This window comes from Cyclopterus lumpus, chromosome 3 (genome assembly GCF_009769545.1).
Source record: "Cyclopterus lumpus isolate fCycLum1 chromosome 3, fCycLum1.pri, whole genome shotgun sequence".
In the NCBI taxonomy this organism is placed as follows: Eukaryota; Metazoa; Chordata; class Actinopteri; order Perciformes; family Cyclopteridae; genus Cyclopterus; species Cyclopterus lumpus.
This window is the reverse complement of record NC_046968.1, coordinates 10,919,279-10,940,015: the sequence shown is the minus strand read 5'-3', so window position 1 is coordinate 10,940,015 and position 20,737 is coordinate 10,919,279. Positions and strand designations below refer to the sequence as shown.

General features: G+C 41.2%; 2 protein-coding genes across 8 annotated transcripts; one reads left to right on the top strand and one right to left on the bottom strand.

Annotated features, from left to right (window-relative positions):
• Positions 1-1,242: 1,242 nt before the first annotated feature.
• On the bottom strand, positions 1,243-11,077 carry tgfbrap1 (transforming growth factor, beta receptor associated protein 1). Of its 4 annotated transcripts, none has more exons than XM_034525710.1 (13): positions 10,844-11,077; positions 8,981-9,696; positions 8,522-8,716; positions 6,994-7,148; positions 6,757-6,839; positions 6,192-6,372; positions 5,916-6,076; positions 5,456-5,513; positions 5,221-5,364; positions 4,616-4,759; positions 3,680-3,839; positions 3,096-3,556; positions 1,243-2,672 (listed from the first exon to the last, which is right to left on the bottom strand). In XM_034525710.1, the coding sequence occupies exons 2-13, from the start codon at positions 9,675-9,677 to the stop codon at positions 2,484-2,486; spliced, it is 2,628 nt and encodes an 875-aa protein (XP_034381601.1). In that variant the 5' UTR covers positions 9,678-9,696; positions 10,844-11,077; the 3' UTR covers positions 1,243-2,483. The 4 variants fall into 4 exon arrangements, with proteins under 4 accessions (XP_034381601.1, XP_034381604.1, XP_034381602.1 ...); XM_034525713.1 differs by having other exon boundaries at positions 8,981-9,691; XM_034525711.1 differs by lacking the exon at positions 10,844-11,077 and adding an exon at positions 10,729-10,839.
• Positions 11,078-12,093: 1,016 nt separating this feature from the next.
• Positions 12,094-20,106, top strand: cul4a (cullin 4A). Of its 4 annotated transcripts, none has more exons than XM_034557072.1 (21): positions 12,094-12,279; positions 12,640-12,774; positions 13,627-13,742; positions 14,080-14,183; positions 15,028-15,097; positions 15,186-15,259; positions 15,339-15,501; positions 15,595-15,684; positions 15,803-15,885; positions 16,296-16,363; positions 16,582-16,700; positions 16,807-16,999; positions 17,126-17,230; positions 17,349-17,459; positions 17,692-17,777; positions 17,918-18,025; positions 18,300-18,413; positions 18,499-18,604; positions 18,701-18,873; positions 18,985-19,137; positions 19,254-20,106. In XM_034557072.1, the coding sequence occupies exons 2-21, from the start codon at positions 12,702-12,704 to the stop codon at positions 19,347-19,349; spliced, it is 2,205 nt and encodes a 734-aa protein (XP_034412963.1). In that variant the 5' UTR covers positions 12,094-12,279; positions 12,640-12,701; the 3' UTR covers positions 19,350-20,106. The 4 variants fall into 4 exon arrangements, with proteins under 4 accessions (XP_034412963.1, XP_034412958.1, XP_034412959.1 ...); XM_034557067.1 differs by having other exon boundaries at positions 12,607-12,774; XM_034557068.1 differs by having other exon boundaries at positions 12,578-12,774.
• The last annotated feature ends 631 nt before the right edge of the window (positions 20,107-20,737 follow it).

Sequence of the window (20,737 nt, the reverse complement as noted above, 5' to 3'; positions counted from 1 at the left end):
CCACAAAACAGTAGCAGGTTGGACAAATGCCAATTAGTTTGAAAAGAAACAACTGAAGAGACACTTCTGATCGTTTAGTTTTTGCCTACTCGGAAAGAGGCCGACAGTATAGCACATCTTTAGGATGAGAGACATGTGTAAATAAAGGATTTAACTTTATAAAAGAGGGTTTTCTGTGTAAAGCAGCTTTTCATAACCACGTTTAGTTTGTCAGGGTTGACTCATTGCTCAGTTATGCATTTCATTCGTCTTCTGCCACCTCCGATAACACAGTTTGAGAGATGTCACAAAAAATGTGATCGGACAATCATCATCTTTTTAGCAAAGCTTCCCCTCCAGCACACATTTAGGGATACGTCCCATATTGTTGCACGTTAACACAATTGCTGTCATGTCAAATTTTAGGACCTCTTTGTGAAATAATACTCTCATTTTGTCAAAGGTGAAAAAGTTAAAGATAAAACTCTGGCAGTTATGAGCGCTGAGGTGTTCTTGAGCAATCAAAGATGTGAATGATGTAGGTTTTGTTTTCACTTAATTTTCTAAATAAAATGAAGGAGTTATGTGCAATAACATGCATTATGAGAGACCTTTTTTTGTTATTTTCGTGAGGAATGCTGTAGAAAGTCCTCTTCATCCACATCAACGGCTTAATCTGGAGGTTTTCATGCTAGTACTGTACACTGTCACAGTATGATGCAACAGTAGGAAGATGTGTGTATAGACTGCCAAAGCACTTCCTTTTAACCGAGATCAGGACATGTGTTAATGGATTGTGTTGTGGTGAATACACATTTGTTCCAAACAGCTCAATTTAGATTTGAACCACAATTTAAAAAAGGATATTCAGGTAATTTAGTAGAATAGCGATACATACCATAAAGTATTTTCACATTATGTTCCACCTGCATTTGATGGAAATTTGTTTGAAACATTTAACACTTTACTGCCATCTTGTGGTCAAATACTTTTTTACAGCCAAGTAACATATCTTGCAATGTGTAAACTGTGAAGAAATACCCGAATAACCCACAGAGCATAATAACGGCGATGAATTACAATTATCTCCGGTATTCAAATTGAAAATGTTTGGAACAAATTGCCCCCCCCCCCCGGAGTCAAATTTGTACCTATTAATTATGTTTGCCACTGATTGACTTTTGTTTTGTGTTGACGGGATTCAAAATATCTTCATCACTGTATGTTTGAGCCAAACAAACTAAATGGATCCAGGACAGCAGGCGAGCGGAAAAGATCCCTCTTGATTTATTCCTTCGTTACTCAAAACCAGACAGAAATTATGGAGCTTGAATTAACATGATTTGACGATACGCTACACATCACTTATATCTGAGTCGTAACGTTTGCCGTCACGTTTCACAATGCGTCCATGACATGTGATCAGTGTATATTATCTGATTTGTGCACGTTTTAGAGAGACAATCTGATTGGTCCTCCAGTTTGAGTATCGACTCCCCAGTCACACACATTGATGAGTAGAGGAGCATGTGAGATTTCATGTAGTGTCTTACACTGTTGTTGCACCACAGAGTTTCAAACCATAACTAATAGGTTTGGATCAAACCGTTGGACTGAATTGCTGTGAATACAACGTCCAGTGCTCTTATAGTTGCGGGGGAAATAAAGCAGCAGTGAGACCAGATCCCACAGAGTAAAAGACAGACATAAAAGACTCAGTTTCCATCAGTACTGATCTTTGTAGTACTTCACATTAAAACCTAGCATTGCAATGTGCAAGTTAGGCAATTTTATTACAATACCCATATGAGGTGATGAGACCAGAACGGTAAGAGTGGTAATACTATGCATGCTTCGCAAATATTTGCAAAACGGTTTCAAATATTGTGTTCTGTAGGTCAAGTAGTTTCTCAGATGATGACCGTACTGCCCTGGACCCATTGGAAAGCCCAGGAGTCTGTCTTTGATTACTTCTTTGTGTAAATGGATTAAAAGGCCGGGTGACTTAAGCCGTTGTTTCCTAGTCCCCGTTCAGGCCTGGCGCCAACATGCGTCTTAGGTGATCCCATCACAAGTGGACGGCTCTAACCCGTCAGTTCACACCTGGCATTAAAATGCTTCTCGGGTGACCGCATCTCACTTCTTTGCTCTATAAGCAAATAATCACCTGCGTCAGGGAGACAGCAGACCAAGCCATCATCTCACAAGCCAATGCCAGCTCTGAACGGGGCCTAACTTCTATTGAGAACTTGCAGTCTGACAGAGTGGTATGAATGCATAACAGGAATAAATAGATGAAATCATCCGTTTCAACCTCACACTCCGACAACACACACACACTCACACGCACAGCTTTCTTTGTGTTTCTAATCAGCTCCATAGCAGACTCTACTATGGCAATGGGTGTTCTGTGCTTTTTTTGTTATCCCCACAGTCCTCAGCACGTCCTGCTTTCGTTCGGTGCCTCTGATCACAGATCACGTGGCAATATGAAGGGTCAAGTCTCACGTATGGCTACTGCTATTTGTTAACTGTCTCTTTGTGGGAGAGTCTCTTACTCTCTGGGCGACACAGTGGGTATGGACAGGCACTCCGCCTGGCAGACACACCACGTCAGGCTCACTGAAGGTGTTGTGGCACAGGTGGCATCCTTTCTTTTCTGACACAAAGATTGGTTTCTTGCGGTCTTTCAGCTGAGGAGAAAATACATGAAAGAAGCGTTACAATGACAGAAAGCTGTAATGAGCACAAAGATAACGCTACTGATTACATTTAAAGAGACAATGGAATAATCCCGATATGATTAAGACAATATATGCTAACTTGTCGCCATGCATCAATGTGAATATTTGTTCTTCCGTTTTTATAAAATAAATATTCATGACAAAGCAATTAAAAAGATTTCAATCCGATACAATTAGTTCTCCCTCAATAGGACAATCTGCGAATTCCAAAGATTTATCAATAATAATGAAAAAACCCTATCTATCGATTAATTAAACAACTAATCAATTCAGTTATTTATTTTAAAAAATATCATAAAACAAAAAAGGAGGTAGATTTTTCATACATTTCTTTCTTTTTTTAAAATATAAATTGCGTCAAGCGTTTCTCACCCGGTCATGCAGCAGTTGACGGTTTTCAGAGTGGGCTAGCCCCATAGCGATCTGGGAGGTGCGGCAGGCATGCATACTGGCCCTGATGGCTCGACCCAGAAAGGGCCGCAGCAGCTGCAGTGACCAGCCTTCAGGGAGCATGTGCAGGACCCGAACTGCATCGAACACCTCGCCGTGCCGATTTAGGAGGTCCACTGCTGCCATCTCCAGGTCTCCACCTCCTGCTGCAGTCTGGGGTTTCCCAGGAGGGTTCCCATCTAGATAAACCCCCAAGAGCAGGTGGAATAGCTGCTCTCGGTACACCGAATCCCGGCAAGAAGAGGCCCATACACAGAAGGCCTCAGCAGCTGGGAAGTCTCTCAGCTTGTGCACCAATATATGCAGTGCTTTATCATGCTCCTCCAGTTTTCCATGTAGTGTTGCACGTTCTAGCAGCAGTTGTTCACAGTTCTCCATCTTACCTAAACAGAGCAGAAGAACATGAAATATTTAGGGTAAAAACCTTAAAATACAGCAAAACAGCATTTATCAAAGTTTATGCAAAAATAGAAAGATCCATCTTACAAATAAAACCTGTGACTCACCTAAAAGAAACTGCGCACGGTAAAGGTTGGACACCCTGAACAGAGTTTGGAGCCTCTCTCGAGCTCTGGAGATCTGTTCTTCATCTGTTGGTGACTGCGACAACAGTGTCAAGACCCTCTCCAGGTACAACACGGCCAGGTGTGTGTGGAACTTCTCTTTCTGCAACATGGGAGATAACAATCTGAATTCAATCTACTTTCTTGGATGAAAATAGACAAAACAGTGTGTAAGCAGCATTTTTATAATTAATAAAAATGTTTAAAAAAGTCTCAAAACTCAATTACAAAAGAACATAACATAGAAAGACAGTGCTGCGGTTGGATACCAACAGGATCCACCTTTATAACAACAACAACAACAACAACAACAACTGACATGCCCATGAGACACAGGCGCATGTCATCAACCAGCAGATCAGACTGGGGTTGTACTGGCCGGCTTCTCAGTGGGAATCTGTGAGCAGGGCACAAGCGTACTGCTCTAAGTGGAATTATATTGGTTAAATTAAGTTTTAAATTCATCCATACATCCATTTTCTTATGTTGCAGAACTCTTGGGAGGAGCCAGGCATAAACTGAAGGTGGGCATACCCTTTAAAAAAAGGCCACCTAGCTCAGTCATGATTGCAGGAGGAAGTCAAGAAACGGTGCTAACCACTGAGCCTCTGTGTCTCATGTGAACAGACATATTTTTAGGATGGGTTCCATCGTGACTCTCTATCCATAATAGTAATTCAATACTTTAAAGAACTACTACTGCAGGGAAATTTCTCCAATGGCACATGCTTCCCTGCGGGTTTGGATCAGCTGCAACACAGCACCTCTTGGTCTCACACAGAATGTGTGTGTTGCTCAAGGACACTTCAACAGAGCCTTGTTCCAGAGCTGCACCAGAGTCTCCCAGTTCTCTCTCACCACGGAGCCTTTTTATTGTACCTTTATCCATCTCTCCAGCACCAGGTGTTCCAGGTAGAGAAGCAGCGCCTGGCTGTGCTTTCCCAGGTAAGAGACAACATCATCAGGGTTCAGTTCCAGCAGCTCTTTACTGGCAGGCCTCTTCCTAAAGATGTTGACACCCATCTACAAACAAAATAATAAGAAAGTTGGGTTAACACAACAGCTCTCCCACTTCATTCAAAACATTAGAACATAAAATTAAGGAGTTATTTATGTATTTAAATATATATAAATAAAAGAATGTGTAATACGAACGTATAATAAGAAACTGAAGAAATGGCTTGTGAGCACATCTTTCCTGCCATTGTGACCGTTTCTATGCAATCATCTAAAATTGTTACTTGTTTTTAAAATATATATAATTATGCTTATATGCTGTGGTTTTATGGACATTTTTCATTGTCACTTTGTATGGTTTTACCCTTCATCATCGAAGAACGATTCCTCTTGGCTAATTTTCGATGACTTACTTGTTACTCATTACTTAAATCAATAATTACCATTTTTAAGAAAATGAATGCAACTAGTTTAACCCTGAGAGCAGAGTTAGACATTTGAGGTAATTTAAGGTACTGGTAACCTACGGTGGGATCCTTCCGCAAGGCCCAGTCTGCATACTTCCACACAAGGTCCAGATTGGAGGAAGAGCAGAGGAAGTCCACAATGTACTCGTAGAGGTCAGCTCTTGTGGAGTCCTGCAGATCCCCATCTGCCACTTGAATCCACAGCTTTCAGAGAAAAGTATGGAGGGAATATGTTAAATACCTGAAACATTGGGTTGGTGCTGATTCTTATGTGACACATTTTAGGCGTACGTACCTGAAGTGCTGCTGAATCCTGACCATTATAATGATAGAGCAGCCCAAGTGCAAAATATCTAGGAGAGGGTGAGAAAGACTGAATGAAGCAAAACCTCTCCCGTATGACTATATTTGTACAAAGTAAATAAATTGGCTTGACTAAACTGGACACAGTATTTAAGTTATCCAGGGAGGTAATTAACAAGTGCTGATTACAAGCTGTAAGAATATGACACCATCAAACTGAGACAACTAATGTACCCTAATCACTCTTTATCAATCAGTGCAGTAATAATTATGAAATGTGTGGTTGCTGATAAAGATGAATTATATTTGTGTGTCCATTCCAATGATAGCCCTTCTATAGAAGGTGAAGGCTCTTGAAACTATGAAATATGTTCAAATGCAGCGATTGTCTGCGTTTTTCATAACTTATTCTTAAAGGCTTAACTCAAAACCAAAAATGATAGTATACACACTTATGATATTTCTCCAGCCATGGGATGCTGTCTGCGACTAGGCAGGCGTTGTCTGAAGCGAGCAGGTCTAGAAGGCTGTCATGATTCTGTTCAGCGTACAGCTTTAATAGTGCAGTGTCCACGTCCTCTCTGCAGCCATTGGCCACCTCTGTGCTTCGTACCTGTGTGTAAGAATAACAAATACATCATTATGCAAGACATGTAGAGTATTCCCAGGACCTCTGACACACTGGCTGCAAAATGTGGAAATAAATAATTGTATTTTAATTCATTTACCTCTCCCAAATAAGTGATTAAGAACTTCTTGCATCGCAGCACTTTTTCCTCGTCGCCCTGTGCCAGGTGGTTGAGATCTGCAAACTCATGGAGGGGAGGGTGGCAGCGTGTGAATGAAGAGGACGCTGGCAGCAGCAGAGGGTAGAGAGATATCAACTCCCGCACATCCAGCTGACCCTTCCTGCAAATATAAAAAAGGTAGCAAAAAAAAAAAAAAACTTGTAGGGCAATCAATAACTGAAAGACAAAAACTACAGAAAAAGGAATGCAGACACCTCTTAGCTGCACAATCATGAACGTGTGTTCTAATAGTAATGATTAAAAAAAAGATTCAAAGTGCATTGGTATGGCAGAAAATTACACAATTTTAAAATTCCTAACAGAAAAAGAAAAATGAATTCTAAAGTGTACTGGACAAATAAAAACACAATTTCAATATTAATGAATACACTTTTTTGTTATGGATGACGTAACATGAGGCTTGCTGGACCCTAATCCCACGACAAACAGATCACTTTAAACAATTAAACAACACAAACAAAGTAACACCAACTTGGACTCTTACCTGAAGTGTTCTTTTGCTTCTAGAAACTGAAGTTGGCCAAACTGTATGAAACCTGCCTGCTGCAGGATCCTTTTGTGCAAAATCTGTATATGCAGAAAAAGACAATTGTATTTTTATGTTGAGAAAAATTCTGTCAATGGTGAAATATTTTACATTAAAATATCTTAGCTATCGCTATCTTAGTTATCATCACTGATTACGATCGATGAATCACAGCTCAAATACAATGTTTGTTACCTGGAACTTTTCTTTGGGAATATTTTGCTGTGCTCCCTCTGTGAGGATGAGCGCCTCCTCAACCTTGTGATTGGCCAGTAAGTCCTGGATCTGTCTCTCCAGGGGCAGCGGCACCAGGACATACACTGCCTTAGTGGAAGCCAGAATTACCTTTCCTGAAACACACAACGCTCACAAGTCAGGACTTCAATACTCTCAAACAAATATGTGCAACCCCAAGTTCTCTCTCTCTCTCTCTCTCTCTCTCTCTCTCTCTCTCTCTCTCTCTCTCTCTCTCTCTCTCTCTCTCTCTCTCTCTCTCTCTCTCTCTCTCTCTCTCTCTCTCTCTCTCTCTCTCTCTCTCTCTCTCTCTCTCTCTCTCTCTCTCTCTCTCTCTCTCTCTCTCTCTCTCTCTCTCTCTCTCTCTCTCTCTCTCTCTCTCTCTCTCTCTCTCTCTCTCTCTCTCTCTCTCTCTCTCTCTCTCTCTCTCTCTCCCTCTCTCTCTCTCTCTCTCTCTCTCTCTCTCTCTCTCTCTCTCTCTCTCTCTCTCTCTCTCTCTCTCTCTCTCTCTCTCTCTCTCTCTCTCTCTCTCGACGAGGTTCTATTGAGACTCCAGTGCACTAAAGTACCTAAAAAGCCGACCAAAGCAGTGACTCTTTCCATCTCTGGACTACTGAATAACAGGCCTGTTTTCCAATTTCTTTTGTCACATATCTGTGCGCAACAAGGTAGCACTTAACACTTAAAGACTGGGGTTGTAATGGTATGTCATTTCCACAGTACGATAAGCATCTTAGAAAATACCTTGTTTAAAGAAATAGCAAGTACAGCAACAAGAGCAATTATAAGGTGTTATATAACAGAAGCATGTTAGTTTACATGTAAGCAATACTATATTACTTAAATTAACTACTAAATGAACAAAAACATTAGCTGTGAGCTTTAAAAGCTGAGAACTAAAATATACTGTGACTAAATGTATACTATATAACAACCATGCATTTTAATACTACAATCCTATGAAGACACAATTCTACGCCCGTTTAATGTATATGGGATGGACAAATCAACAGGGAACTACCAATTTTACACAAGTCTGTTAACAGGTCTTGTGAAGTACTACTGCACATGGAGGGAGCTGCTTTTTTAAATGTCTTGAGTGAGTCTGTCAGTGTTATGAGTGCAATGCTAAATCAGTGTAGTATTCTTTTAAACCTAGGTATATAAAAAAAAAAGTGATGAATGGCAACGTGGTTGATATATGTGAATGAGTATACCTGCAGAACACTTGGTAGGCTCTAATCCATAGTAAACATAAAGCTACCACCAGGTGAAACTTCATATATCAGTTCTTCACCTTCTTGTTACATTATTTCAGAGCTTGTTGAATTTTTTTTACCATTACATGCGTTACAGCCTAAAAGAATAAATGGCAAAATGCATAAACAGTCAATCAGATGATCACTCCTTCAGATTTCTTTTGATAAATATTTGGTTTCATTAGATGACACGGGTTGAAAATCCTTGACAAAGCAATGTGTGCCGATACCTTCAAAGTCTTGCAGAATGTGTCCATCCCTGAATGAAAGAGTTTGTTTTAGCTGTTGGTCCAACATGCTGTGGATGGTGATGAAGCTTTCATCCAAAGCAACCACGTACGGAAAACACACAGCGGCACCAATCACGCTCTCTGACCAGTTGACTGGAGCCCGCTGAGAGACCCCTTCTGCATTGGCAAACATTCCTGGGGAGGGATGTGGAGAGACAATTGGAGTTATTATAATTATAAATAGACAGAAGAAACAAAAAGATCAATCATGAAACACTCAAGTCAAGAAGTACTCGTAAAGTTAACAGATACACACATTTCATGCATGATAAATGCTATACATAAAAAGGTATTCTAAAATTTCTGCTAGAATTGACAGCGAAGTGGATGCAAAATGTACAGTTTAATACTTTTAAAAATAGCTCAGGGAACTAAATTCAGTGCTTTCTAATCCCTTACCCAGACCACCATGTGCTGCTAAGAGGAACTCCTCCCTGCCGATCCGCTTCACAATGGGTCTCCTCTCTTCACTGTTGTAAGGGAAGAGATCTTGGGAGGCTCCTGTGTTGTAGTTCAGAATCATGTACTGTGAAGTGAGGGCCAGGCACAAGAAGTAACCATCAACACTGACGGCACACGGCTGCTCAGGAGTGGTCACCTCTTTGACCAGCTGCACTCGGTCCTCATACACCATGTAAATCTGCACCGTACGGCGCTTGGAGGAGAGCACACCCATTTCCACACAGAACGGGTCACCGTTCACAGGGTTCTCGTTAATGCAGAATGATGTCACGCCTCTGATCTTGGCTCCACCTCCTGCCGCCGAGGGCACGGTCTCCAGTGTCACCATGTCGACCAGGAAGACTATTCCATCACAAAGCACTATCAGACGCTCCAAAGCAGAGGCGGCGCGCAGCTCAGCAACTGGTTTCTTGAGGCCCATATATTTGTGCAGCAGCTTCTGAGCCGAGTAACTCAGTTTCCCTTTGGAGGAAGTGACCTCGTCCAGTAGGAAGTGGTGGATGAAGCAGTCATTGGTACCCATGTACAAGTGTTTTCCACAGCATTCAATGCACTCGATGTTGATGCGAGCCTTGTCGCCCATGAGGAGATCTCTCTCCACAGCGGGGACTAGCTCAAAAGCCTTCACACTCATCTCAGCCAAGGCATCTACACTAGATGATGCAAAAGAGACAAATTAAACGATCACATTCACAGTATACTGCTAAATATTCTTGTGAAGTCACTGGCAATATAACTATTCGGAAATGAGATCTACTGATATCCCAAACATTCATATCGTAGGGTATTGAAGTGTCAGTTGGGCACAACATCATAAAACAAACATTTTACAATTTTAAGACATTTCATAGATCAAACAATTAATTATCTAACTGATGCATAAAATGAGAAGAGTTGTAGGCTTCTAGACAACCTTAACAGCAATCAGAAGTCAGTTTGAGCTCAGTTAAAATGTGGCATTGAGCCACTGGCTGTGGACTGTAGATTACAATAACATGTAAAGCATTTAGACATAGGCTCAAGATAAGGGGTTGTTAAGGACTTAATAACACATGAAAGTGGTGTGTGCCTAATAAATTAACCGCTTATGTTCTGACACATATGGATATATTCTGTATTGTGGGTTTTGCTTTCATTTTGTTTTGTTCTTTCTTGTCCTGTAATGCAAGCAGTCATGTCCACCCATTATGGGCTGGGCACTGGGTTGGTGATACTATTACAATAATACTACTTATGGCCTAGCCCCCATAGTTATACAGTTGATCATTAAAATGAATTACGTATTTATCTTCAGATGTTGAGTGGAGTTTGTGAGTATGTTCAACAGTTCTGGTATAGCTGTTAGCTACACGAGCTCACATATTCTCCCGTGTAACGTTGCTTCAGTGGTGACAGCTAAACAGCTGAACGCTAGCGAGCTAAGGGCGAACACCAGTCGTTAGCTCACGTTAATGGTCAACGTGTACTGGTTACCGCTGGCTGTCTGCTGCTGGAGTAATTACTTTGTCCGTGGGTTCAGGGATATTAAGCACGCGAGGAGGTCGTGGTCAGATTTAAACTGTTTGTCCTGGGTGGCTTCTGGGCCAGCAAGCGAGGCTAACGTTAGCTCAAAGACACCACCTAATACACAGCGAGCTGGATTCCCACTGTGCGTCATGAAAGTGGTGACGGGTCGTGTGTCTCACGGTGTGCATGTTCCCAACCGGCCTCCTCTCCTCCCCGCAGACGCTGCTCTCTGTCAAAGACCCTGGGCACCAACTGCCTCCCTAGTTTCTCTCGGAGCCGTTGGCTCAAGCATACCTCCCGCTGCACACTGCGCTCAGGACGGCGGGCCGGGTCACCAGCGACAGGCCTTTCTACTCCAAAGACAGCCACCACGGCGTGTATTTACTTGCAAGCATTAATATAGCCATGGTGCTCGGGTCGGCACCGGACGGACAGGGTGTGAAATACAGCTTGAATGGCAGCTTTAGGTTTTCCTCGTCCAGTATAAAACGCCGCCCATTTGCACTAAACTCTCGCTGGTTGCAGGTGATACGGGGGTGCGTTCAAGAGCAGTCTCAGCAATTGTTAGGTTTTTCAACGCATATCAAACTGACCTCTATATTTACCCCAAAATAGAATCAACAATAAATGAATATGTTTTTCCTCTGATCATCCTCAAACGTGAATGCAAACGATCACTAGTTAGTTTAACTCAAATACATGGTGTTGCAAAGGCCATACAAAAACATGTTCACAATATTTCCTAAAAGACTTATTTCACAAAAGATATCTTGATGTTATAGCAGTAAAAGTACAAGTGTGTTGAATCAAATTATTGATTGCATTCCACAGGATAGGCCCTGGTATTGTACACGTAATGGAAAAAAAACGGATTGATGATATTCCACCTGTAGTTTCCCTGCTATGACGTCAAATGCCTGTTGTGAAAAGTATTTTTACATGAATTTGTTGTATTGTGATATTTGTCTTTAACTTACAAATGTACTGATATATCACCTTAATGCTTATTATTATTATTATTATCATTATTGTATTGTAATTACATTGCTGTTATTATTAAGTGATTACTTGATGTATTATTATATATTATATTGTTACGATTTAGTGGTTGAAACATTAAAGTCATTGTCACGTTAATGCCTCACTAATTATAATCCAGTGTTATAAATATTATTCTGAAATAGACCATTTTGTATAACGAGAATTTGAGGTACATGTTGATGCAAAATTGTCTTTTACTTCTGATTTTGAAAGTCTTTCCCGTGTAACAAAAAACGTAAATACTTAATAGTACTACTTTAACGCTGTATTTACTTGTGACTCAGGAACATGTTTTTAGTGAGTGACTGTCTTTGTACAATTGAATGGAGTGATTTTTTTTTTAAACTGTTACTGATAGTGTCACTTGTAATTGTAATTTAAATATGTTGTACGATGTAACGGAGTCAAATTTCATGTACGTGCACACGTACATAGCCAATAAAGCTGATTCTGATTCTGATTATGAAAGTCCCGACTGTCTCTGAACGCAACTCGGCCGCTTTTCCCCCAAGATGCACCTGTCCAACCGAACTGTCTCAGAAAAGCCATTTTGTTGTGCTAGCTAGCTAACGTTATGTGGGCAAAGAAAGCCAGCTTTTAATGTGGGTCTGTTATATCAACGCTAACTATGTCGCTTTCACGCGAGTGTAGGCTGTCACGAAATGCAACAATTGAACTCGTTGAAATGTGTAAGTAGTCGAGGCTGGCACGGACTAGCCTGAAGGAGCTAAAGTGTTGTGGTAAAGACGAGAGCTGGGAGCTAAAGTGTGCTGCAGTTTCAGATAACATACTGTTAGCTAGCTATCTGTTTACTGAGCGTACGGCAGTGATGTTTTCTGATTGACCAACCCAACGTTAGTCCGGGTTCGTTCATACATGTGTATTAAATACACTGCCTATGCTGCCCTCCAAAGACCACCGGTTAAACAAAGAGTTTGTGTCGCCGACAGTAAATAAACAGGCGTTTGAACCACCTGCCGTCCACAGTAACTTAGTAAAACACTTGGACCATACAGCGGTAAGCCAACGTGCTAATCTGATAATGGCAGAGGACACCCGACAGGACAAGAGAGCCAGCTTCTCCGCTATAACGGAGCACAACACCAACGGGATGGCCAGGACCTCCGCTGTGGCCTCAAGCAAAAGTGGCGCCTCAAAGAAATTAGTGATCAAAAATTTCAAAGGTAACGTAACTGTCTCTGATCTATTTCCTCTTGTTATCTTAATACGACAGATGAGATCACTTGATCATAAACAAAGTTGCCTGTTCTCTGGGCAGTGAACAATGTGTTGACCCAACTCATCTAATTAGCACATGTCTTTGAATACGGGTTGTGTTTGTAATCACACCGGAGTGACTCAGTGATTTAGTGGGCACAGGTTTTGTGGGCCGTGATGATTTCACAACTTCTGGTTGTCCCAATTGCACATATTTCCTGTAACTTCAGGTCTAAAGTTATATTTTATATATATATATATATATATATATATATATCAGACAGTGTATGAGTGCAGGACATCACAACTTTCTCCTACATTTTATAGATTGTGTGTTTGTACTAAAATGAAAAAAAAAAGTTGTTTATTATGTAATAATAGCTAGAATCCTTGGTTAACATAAAGTAACTTTTTCTTATGGTCAGCTAAGCAGACGTGCTGATATGTATTGCATACTAATAAATAATATTGAATTGGCTACAAAAAAGGTTAGCGTGTTCTTTTAATGAAACAATATAAAACTGAAAGCTTTCTCTACATATATGCAAACTTCTTTAGAATAATTAATGTGCAATTTATGAACTATTTATAGAAACCATAGTTGGATTAACTCGTGAAAAGCCTCAAAATAAACAAACTCAAAGTTCCATGAAAATGAGGATTTAGTTAATTGTCGGTTGTTCCAATATGACCATGTAATTAATTTGTGCTGTCCAAATGCTGATATTGTTTAATTTGCATGAATTAGTTTCTTTCAGCCTGTTTGGCAGTTCCCAAGGTGTATAAATTAACATTGTTGTTGGTTTTGGTTGTAACAGACAGGCCAAAATTAGCAGAAAACTATACTGAGGACACGTGGCTGAAGCTACGAGACGCAGTGGGTGCCATCCAGAACAGCACGTCTATCAAGTACAATCTGGAAGAGCTCTATCAGGTTTGCTGAATTTTAATTTGTTTACAATTTAGACTTTAAGTTGCTCAGCTCAGGGTGAGGGATAAGAGAGGTAGTAATCTATTGTGTCATAAACAGAATCTTTACTTTTTCTTTTGTTACTGTTGTACGTGAATGTGCATATTGATTTGAAACCTAGATTTGCACAAAAAAGTGAATTTACAAACTTTATGAAAATTAATGTAAACGAGTGGACCAATCTGACAAGGAAGCGTGATAATGTTACAGTGCTCAAATACTGTGAACCATCTGTCTGAGCCGTGTAAATCAAGTGTTCACTCTGCTGGTTGTCTTTTGCTCTTGTCTCTCTCTCCTGAAGGCGGTAGAAAACCTCTGTTCGTATAAAGTCTCGCCCACGCTGTACAAGCAGCTACGTCAGGTCTGTGAAGATCATGTGCAAGCCCAGATCAAACAGTTTAGAGAATATCCTTTTTTTTTTTCAAAACCACGTTAGTTGTGTCTAACCTGTTGTTGGGAGAAATATGATGCATATTGAGGTGTTCTGACATTTTGAATCATGGTACATTGTGAAAGAGTACATGGCAGTAGGTATATTATCTTAAAACAAACAAAATGTTGCCTTTTTCTCATAACAAGGAGCCCATGAATCCGAGCAGGAGAAAATGGGTGATCCAGTTTGAACACACTGTGCTGTTTTATGTGCTTTTTATTTTAATTAGATTTTTTTCACAAACCTGCGGTTTTGACAATGATTTCAAATGTGGTTTTGTTTGGAGTTATTGTTCCAGCTTCTAACTTAATTTAGAAAGTCTGGGCTCTCTTTGTCACACCTCAGGTGTTGTTGCAGTGTTTTCTCACAAGAGGTCAATATACAACAAGTTTTGCATTTATCCTTTACATTCCCAAATCCTTAACAATGGGGCGCTTTAACAGGCAGTGGCTGTCATGCTGGAAATATTGTACAATAAAACAAGATGCTGATTCACAAAATTGTCTAAAATTATAAGCAATCGCGTCATAAAACCTTTAATTAATGTCCCCCTGTTGTGTAATAATTGTTTTTATGCTTTGTTTCGGTAGACTAGACTAGACTTGCTTTATGGGCTTAATATATAAGACCCTCGGCAAGGCTCAGTGCAGACGAGACTAAAACCATTAGTGTCATCCAGCTTCAATATCAAATTATTTTTGAGCCGAGGGCTTTATTCATGCTGCTGAGACACAAGATACTGTCAAGTATGGTCATTAAAATGTTTGGTTCAGTGGCATAAGTGATTTGAAGATTCTTCCTTAACATGGAGCTCACAGAGTCTTTGGACAACCTTTCCTTCCTGAAGCGAATGAATCGCTGCTGGCAGGACCACTGCAGGCAAACTGTGAGTGTGCTGTTTGACATGTACATATCAAATGTTCCACTAATAGGAGACTGTCTTTTTTAGACTGTTTTTCTTTTTTTCTTTCTAGATAATGATACGCAGTATCTTTCTCTTCCTGGACCGTACCTATGTGCTTCAGAACTCCCTGCTCCCCTCCATCTGGTAAAGTTACAATTAATGCAGTGTTGCGTTTGATAAGGTGTACTTACAGTAGGACGCTGATGTCATGTGTACGTTGCAGGGACACTGGGTTGGAATTGTTTCGTACCCACATTGTGAGCGACAGTGCAGTTCAAAAGCGCACAGTAGATGGCATTCTGGAGCAGATCGAACTAGAGCGAAATGGAGAGACAGTAGACCGCAGTCTGATCAGGAGCCTGCTGGGCATGCTGTCAGACCTACAGGTACCCGATCACCTGTTTATTCCTGCACGCAGCTGACCAGCAGAAAATAGAAAAATGGACTGAGTTTTTAACTACTGTCTAACTTGTGTTCAGGTTTACAAAGATTCCTTTGAGGAGAGATTTTTGGTTGAGACCAATCGCCTGTATGCAGCAGAGGGACAGCGATTGACGCAGGAGAGAGATGTGAGTGAGACTATTAATGCATCTATGATTTTATTAATCCGTAACCTTTTATACACTTAATGCCAAGGGTGTGCTTCTCATCTGTAAACTCTGAATATGTGTGTTCGTATGTGTCCAGGTGCCCGAGTACCTGCACCATGTGGCTCATCGGTTGGAGGAAGAGAATGATCGTATCATGAGCTACCTCGACCAGAGCACGCAGTAATTAGTTTAAAAACATGTTCTGTTATTATGACATTGAATGAGACAAAGAGAAGAAAATAAGCATGAACCGAATTAACCATTCATTATCATTTATTTTATAAACTTTAGGGCAGGGTGTACCTACTATGCAGTATCATTAGTGGCCTTTTGAATGTTGACATATCACTAAAATTAAACACAGTACACTGATGTATTTGTTTATAGGCAAATTATGCATCACGGTGTCAACTGCTTACATTTCCCGTACAAATCTACATTTAATGTCCAATACACTTTTATTATTATCATTTAAATGTGTACTCCTCACATGATTGAAAGGTGAGATTTAAAGGCATTTCCTTGAATCAGAGGACAGATGTGTGCGCATGTATTCCATTGTTTGAATATATTTTCTCATTGTTTCGCAGGAAGCCACTTATTAGCTGTGTTGAGAAACAGCTTTTAGGAGAACACATTACTGCAATGCTACAAAAAGGTACGTTGGCATGAAAGACTTCAATGAGTCCTCTACATTAGCATGCATATGTACTACACTTGAGAAATCAGTTTTTGTTGAAGTGTGCCAGCAGAATTCTAATTCCAGTATTCGATATTATTTGAGGCTTTAGTTTGTGTTGTGCTTCATTTGGGTTCCATTACATTGTAAGGTGTTTATTTTGCACATGTGATAACAGTGCCACATGTTTGTGCCAGGTCTGAGGATCCTGCTGGATGAGAATCGAGTGGCCGAGCTGGCCCTCCTCTACCAGCTCTTCAGCAAGGTGAAGGGAGGACTCCCCACTCTGCTGCAGTTCTGGAGAGATTACATAAAGGTATACACATAGCTCAACCAACATACAGTATACATAGACACACAACACAAAGCGTTACCATCAAGACACACGTGTCCAACATTGTTGAACCTTTCTCTGGTCGTAGTCCTTCGGTGGAGAGATTGTATGTACCCCAGAGAAAGACAAGGACATGGTGCAAGACCTGCTGGACTTTAAGGACAAGATGGACAACGTGGCACAGAGCTGCTTTACGCGGAGTGAGGGATTCATCAATGCCATGAAGGAGGCCTTTGAGACCTTCATCAACAAGAGGCCCAACAAACCTGCTGAACTTATTGGTGAGTCCGGCAAATGGATGACACGCCATGGCAGTCGAGCTCAGACACATTAACAACACTTTAATGTCGCTTTCATTAGTTCCAGCATGTGATAACGGCTCTCTTGGTTTATTGCTTCCCATCCAGCTAAGTATGTGGATTCAAAGTTAAGAGCCGGGAACAAAGAGGCTACAGAGGAGGAGCTGGAGAGAATCCTGGATAAGATAATGATAATCTTCCGTTTCATACACGGTCAGTTATGCTATTGGCGTGCAGTGAATGTGGCATACGTTTGCTTTCTCAGTCAAATAGTTTCGTTAGCCACTTTGAAGCTTGTTGCACTCTGAGACCTATCGTTGTCTCCCTCCAGGAAAAGATGTGTTTGAAGCTTTTTATAAGAAGGACTTGGCCAAGCGCCTGCTGGTCGGCAAGAGTGCGTCTGTTGACGCTGAAAAGTCGATGCTCTCAAAGCTCAAACACGGTGAGTCCAACGTCTTCTGTCTTGAATTAGCAAATTGATAGCTTGCATTAATCCGAATCCTCATCTGGCTCATTGATGTATGTACACTAACACCTTTACCCAGAGCACCTACCCAGCATTATAGATGAACAGATGACGCACTAAAGTAGTAAAAGTTCCATTGAATCTGAGATGGGCTCTCATGGGTGCACAATGTGTGAGTTGTGAGTTTTATGGGTTTGACTTCTTCCAGAATGCGGAGCAGCATTTACCAGTAAGCTAGAGGGGATGTTCAAGGACATGGAACTGTCCAAAGACATCATGATCCAGTTCAAACAGGTACCTTCAGTCTCTGCACACATGCACACTTGGCTTTAAAATATGCACACCAAGTTTACAGTATGTGTATGCATTCCACTGTGCTGTCATCTAATGGGCTTTTCATGCGTAATTGTAAAAGTTATGATATTTCTGCTCAGTATATACAGAACCAGAGCGAGCCAAGCAACATAGAACTTACTGTCAACATCCTCACGATGGGTTACTGGCCTTCGTACATACCCATGGAGGTCCACTTGCCCCCAGAGGTAAGCACTTCACATTATTTATTTTTTTGAGTCATTGAAGCAGCTTATACTAGAATGTTGAGTATCATTAATTTATTTATTCAGCTGATTTATTGCACACTTGGCAACAACATATGCTGGAGGTATTGAGGAATACATTGTCAAAACTAAAGTTAAAATAGGTTGACTGTTGTACTGATTGTGTCATCCTACGGTTGAACTCTGCAAACTCATCTTTAATCGACTGTGCAAAGAACCGCCTGGGTACACATTTCATCTCTTTCTATTTTGGTAGATGGTAAAACTCCAGGAGGTGTTCAAGCTGTTCTACCTGGGCAAGCACAGTGGGAGGAAGCTGCAGTGGCAGCCCACACTGGGCCACGCTGTGCTGAAGGCGGAGTTCAAAGAGGTAGGGGTGTGGTGCATCCTCACGGGGCATCGAGAATAGAGACAAATATCTGAAGTTCACTTACAATGGCTACTTTATTGTGCAGGGTAAGAAGGAGCTGCAGGTCTCGCTGTTCCAGACACTGGTGCTGCTGATGTTTAACGAGGGAGAAGAGTTCAGCATGGAGGAGATTCGCGCTGCCACTGGCATAGGTCATACACATCTTTGAACATGCAGTACAACTATTCTACTGTTAAAGAGGTTCCTTCTGTTTCACAATCTCCCTCTCTCTGTATTGTCCTGCACAGAGGAGGAAGAGCTTAGACGCACTCTGCAGTCCCTGGCCTGTGGTAAAGCACGCGTCCTCAACAAGAACCCTCGAGGGAAAGACGTGGAAGATGGAGATCGTTTCAATTTCAACAATGATTTTAAACACAAACTGTTCCGCATAAAAATCAACCAGATTCAGATGAAGGAAACGGTAAAAAAAGAAATACTGGCACATTTCTTTCTTTATTACTTCACACACACTTTTTATTTCCTATGCAAAAGGTTGGTTCTTATCCATTTTTTAAACCCATTTTCCTTACAGGTAGAGGAGCAGGTCAGCACCACAGAGCGTGTGTTTCAAGACCGGCAGTATCAGATCGATGCTGCTGTGGTGCGCATCATGAAGATGAGAAAGACCCTCAGTCACAACCTTCTGGTATCGGAGCTCTACAATCAGCTGAAGTTCCCTGTAAAGGTGACACATCTTAAGCATCCTATTCTCACTATTTAGATATGTATTCAATCTCTCACACACACACACACACACACACACAGAGCTCATCAACATCTGACTTGCTTTCTCCTCCACAGCCGGGTGATCTGAAGAAGCGGATCGAGTCGCTCATAGACAGAGACTACATGGAACGTGATAAGGAGACTCCTAACCAGTACCACTATGTTGCCTGAAGGGATACCACTGTAACTGCCATGCTTTCCTCAAAGCAAGCGTACAGCTGGCCCCCTAAAACAGCATTACAGCCCTTCAGCCGCCTCTGGTGCCCGTCTTTCCCTTCATCCACAATCCTGGACGCAGGGTCCAGATCCCACAGAGCTCCAGAGAGACGAGAGAGACTTGGCTGCACTGTCCCCACTCTGTGTTATCTTTAGTGGGTGGCCCGGGTTGTTGATGGACTTTAAAAAAAACTGCTAATGCAAAACTCAACTGAAAATAACTAGCACTTTCCTCTGTTTTTGTTTAGTTTTCTTTTCCTTTTCTGGGATTTTGATTTTGATTTTTTTCCTCCACCAGGTCGTTCTAAAATCACTTATTTTCTACCGTAGTTGGTTTGTTTTGAGTTTTAAGAAATTGTTTCATAATTTTTTTTGGAGGGGTTCAAGGTTCTTGCATAAACACCTGCGTGTAAACCTCATTGGATGGTTGCTTGATTTGACAGCAGAAGAAGAGGCTTGAGAAGGATGGGCCAGACGCGTTCGGGTCGGAGAGGAGGGTTCATTGCTTGTAACACAGAAGCTAAACGACTGGCCTACAAGCGACTTGGGTATTTCTTTGGGTATCTTATATGTTTTGACCAAAATGTCCAAATGTCCAATGTCATGTGCTGATGGTTTTTTTGTAGATCAGATCAGTATTCTATGTAAGAGTGAGAAAAGTGAACCTGAATAAATGGATATTTAATGATTCAATGAATGATTTGTAGATAAACAGCTAGTGGTAGTGTTTTTTTCTATAAACACATGTCTGCCCTGTTGCCTCTGTCAGCTGGAGCTACATGGTGTCTGACACCTTTTAGTCTAATCGGAGTTCATCAAATGGTATTAAAAAAAAAGTGAGTACTTATGAGTTTGGGCTGATGAGAATCAAGAATGTTCTGTGTGTTTAAATATCAAAACATGGCCATATGTCTATCAGAAAGTCCCCAACTTCTAGTTTGTATCACTCAGCCCTCACTTGTGAGGGCTCCTGCTATTTTCACTTTGGGAGAAAATTTAGCAATTCGGGATTTAAATATCTCAATTTACAGGAAGGTGGAACTGAAAGATAACTTCTGAATGCTTTCACTATCACAGCAGCGAATGTACAGCTTGTGGATGATGACGATGATGAAATGGAGCTTAAACATTTTAGTCTCATTACTAGACAAGAAAACGCCACGTCTTTGTGAAAGAGTGAGGCCGAGCTACGCAGGGAGAATGTAGCAGGGCCCTGATAAGTCTTGGGCAGCAGCATTAAAGCAGCCTGTGCGTTCCTCTTTGGGTTTTACGCACCCTCGTGAATTGATGATGGTGTCAGCTGACTACCCACAACACATGCACAGCTGTGTGTGTGTGTATAT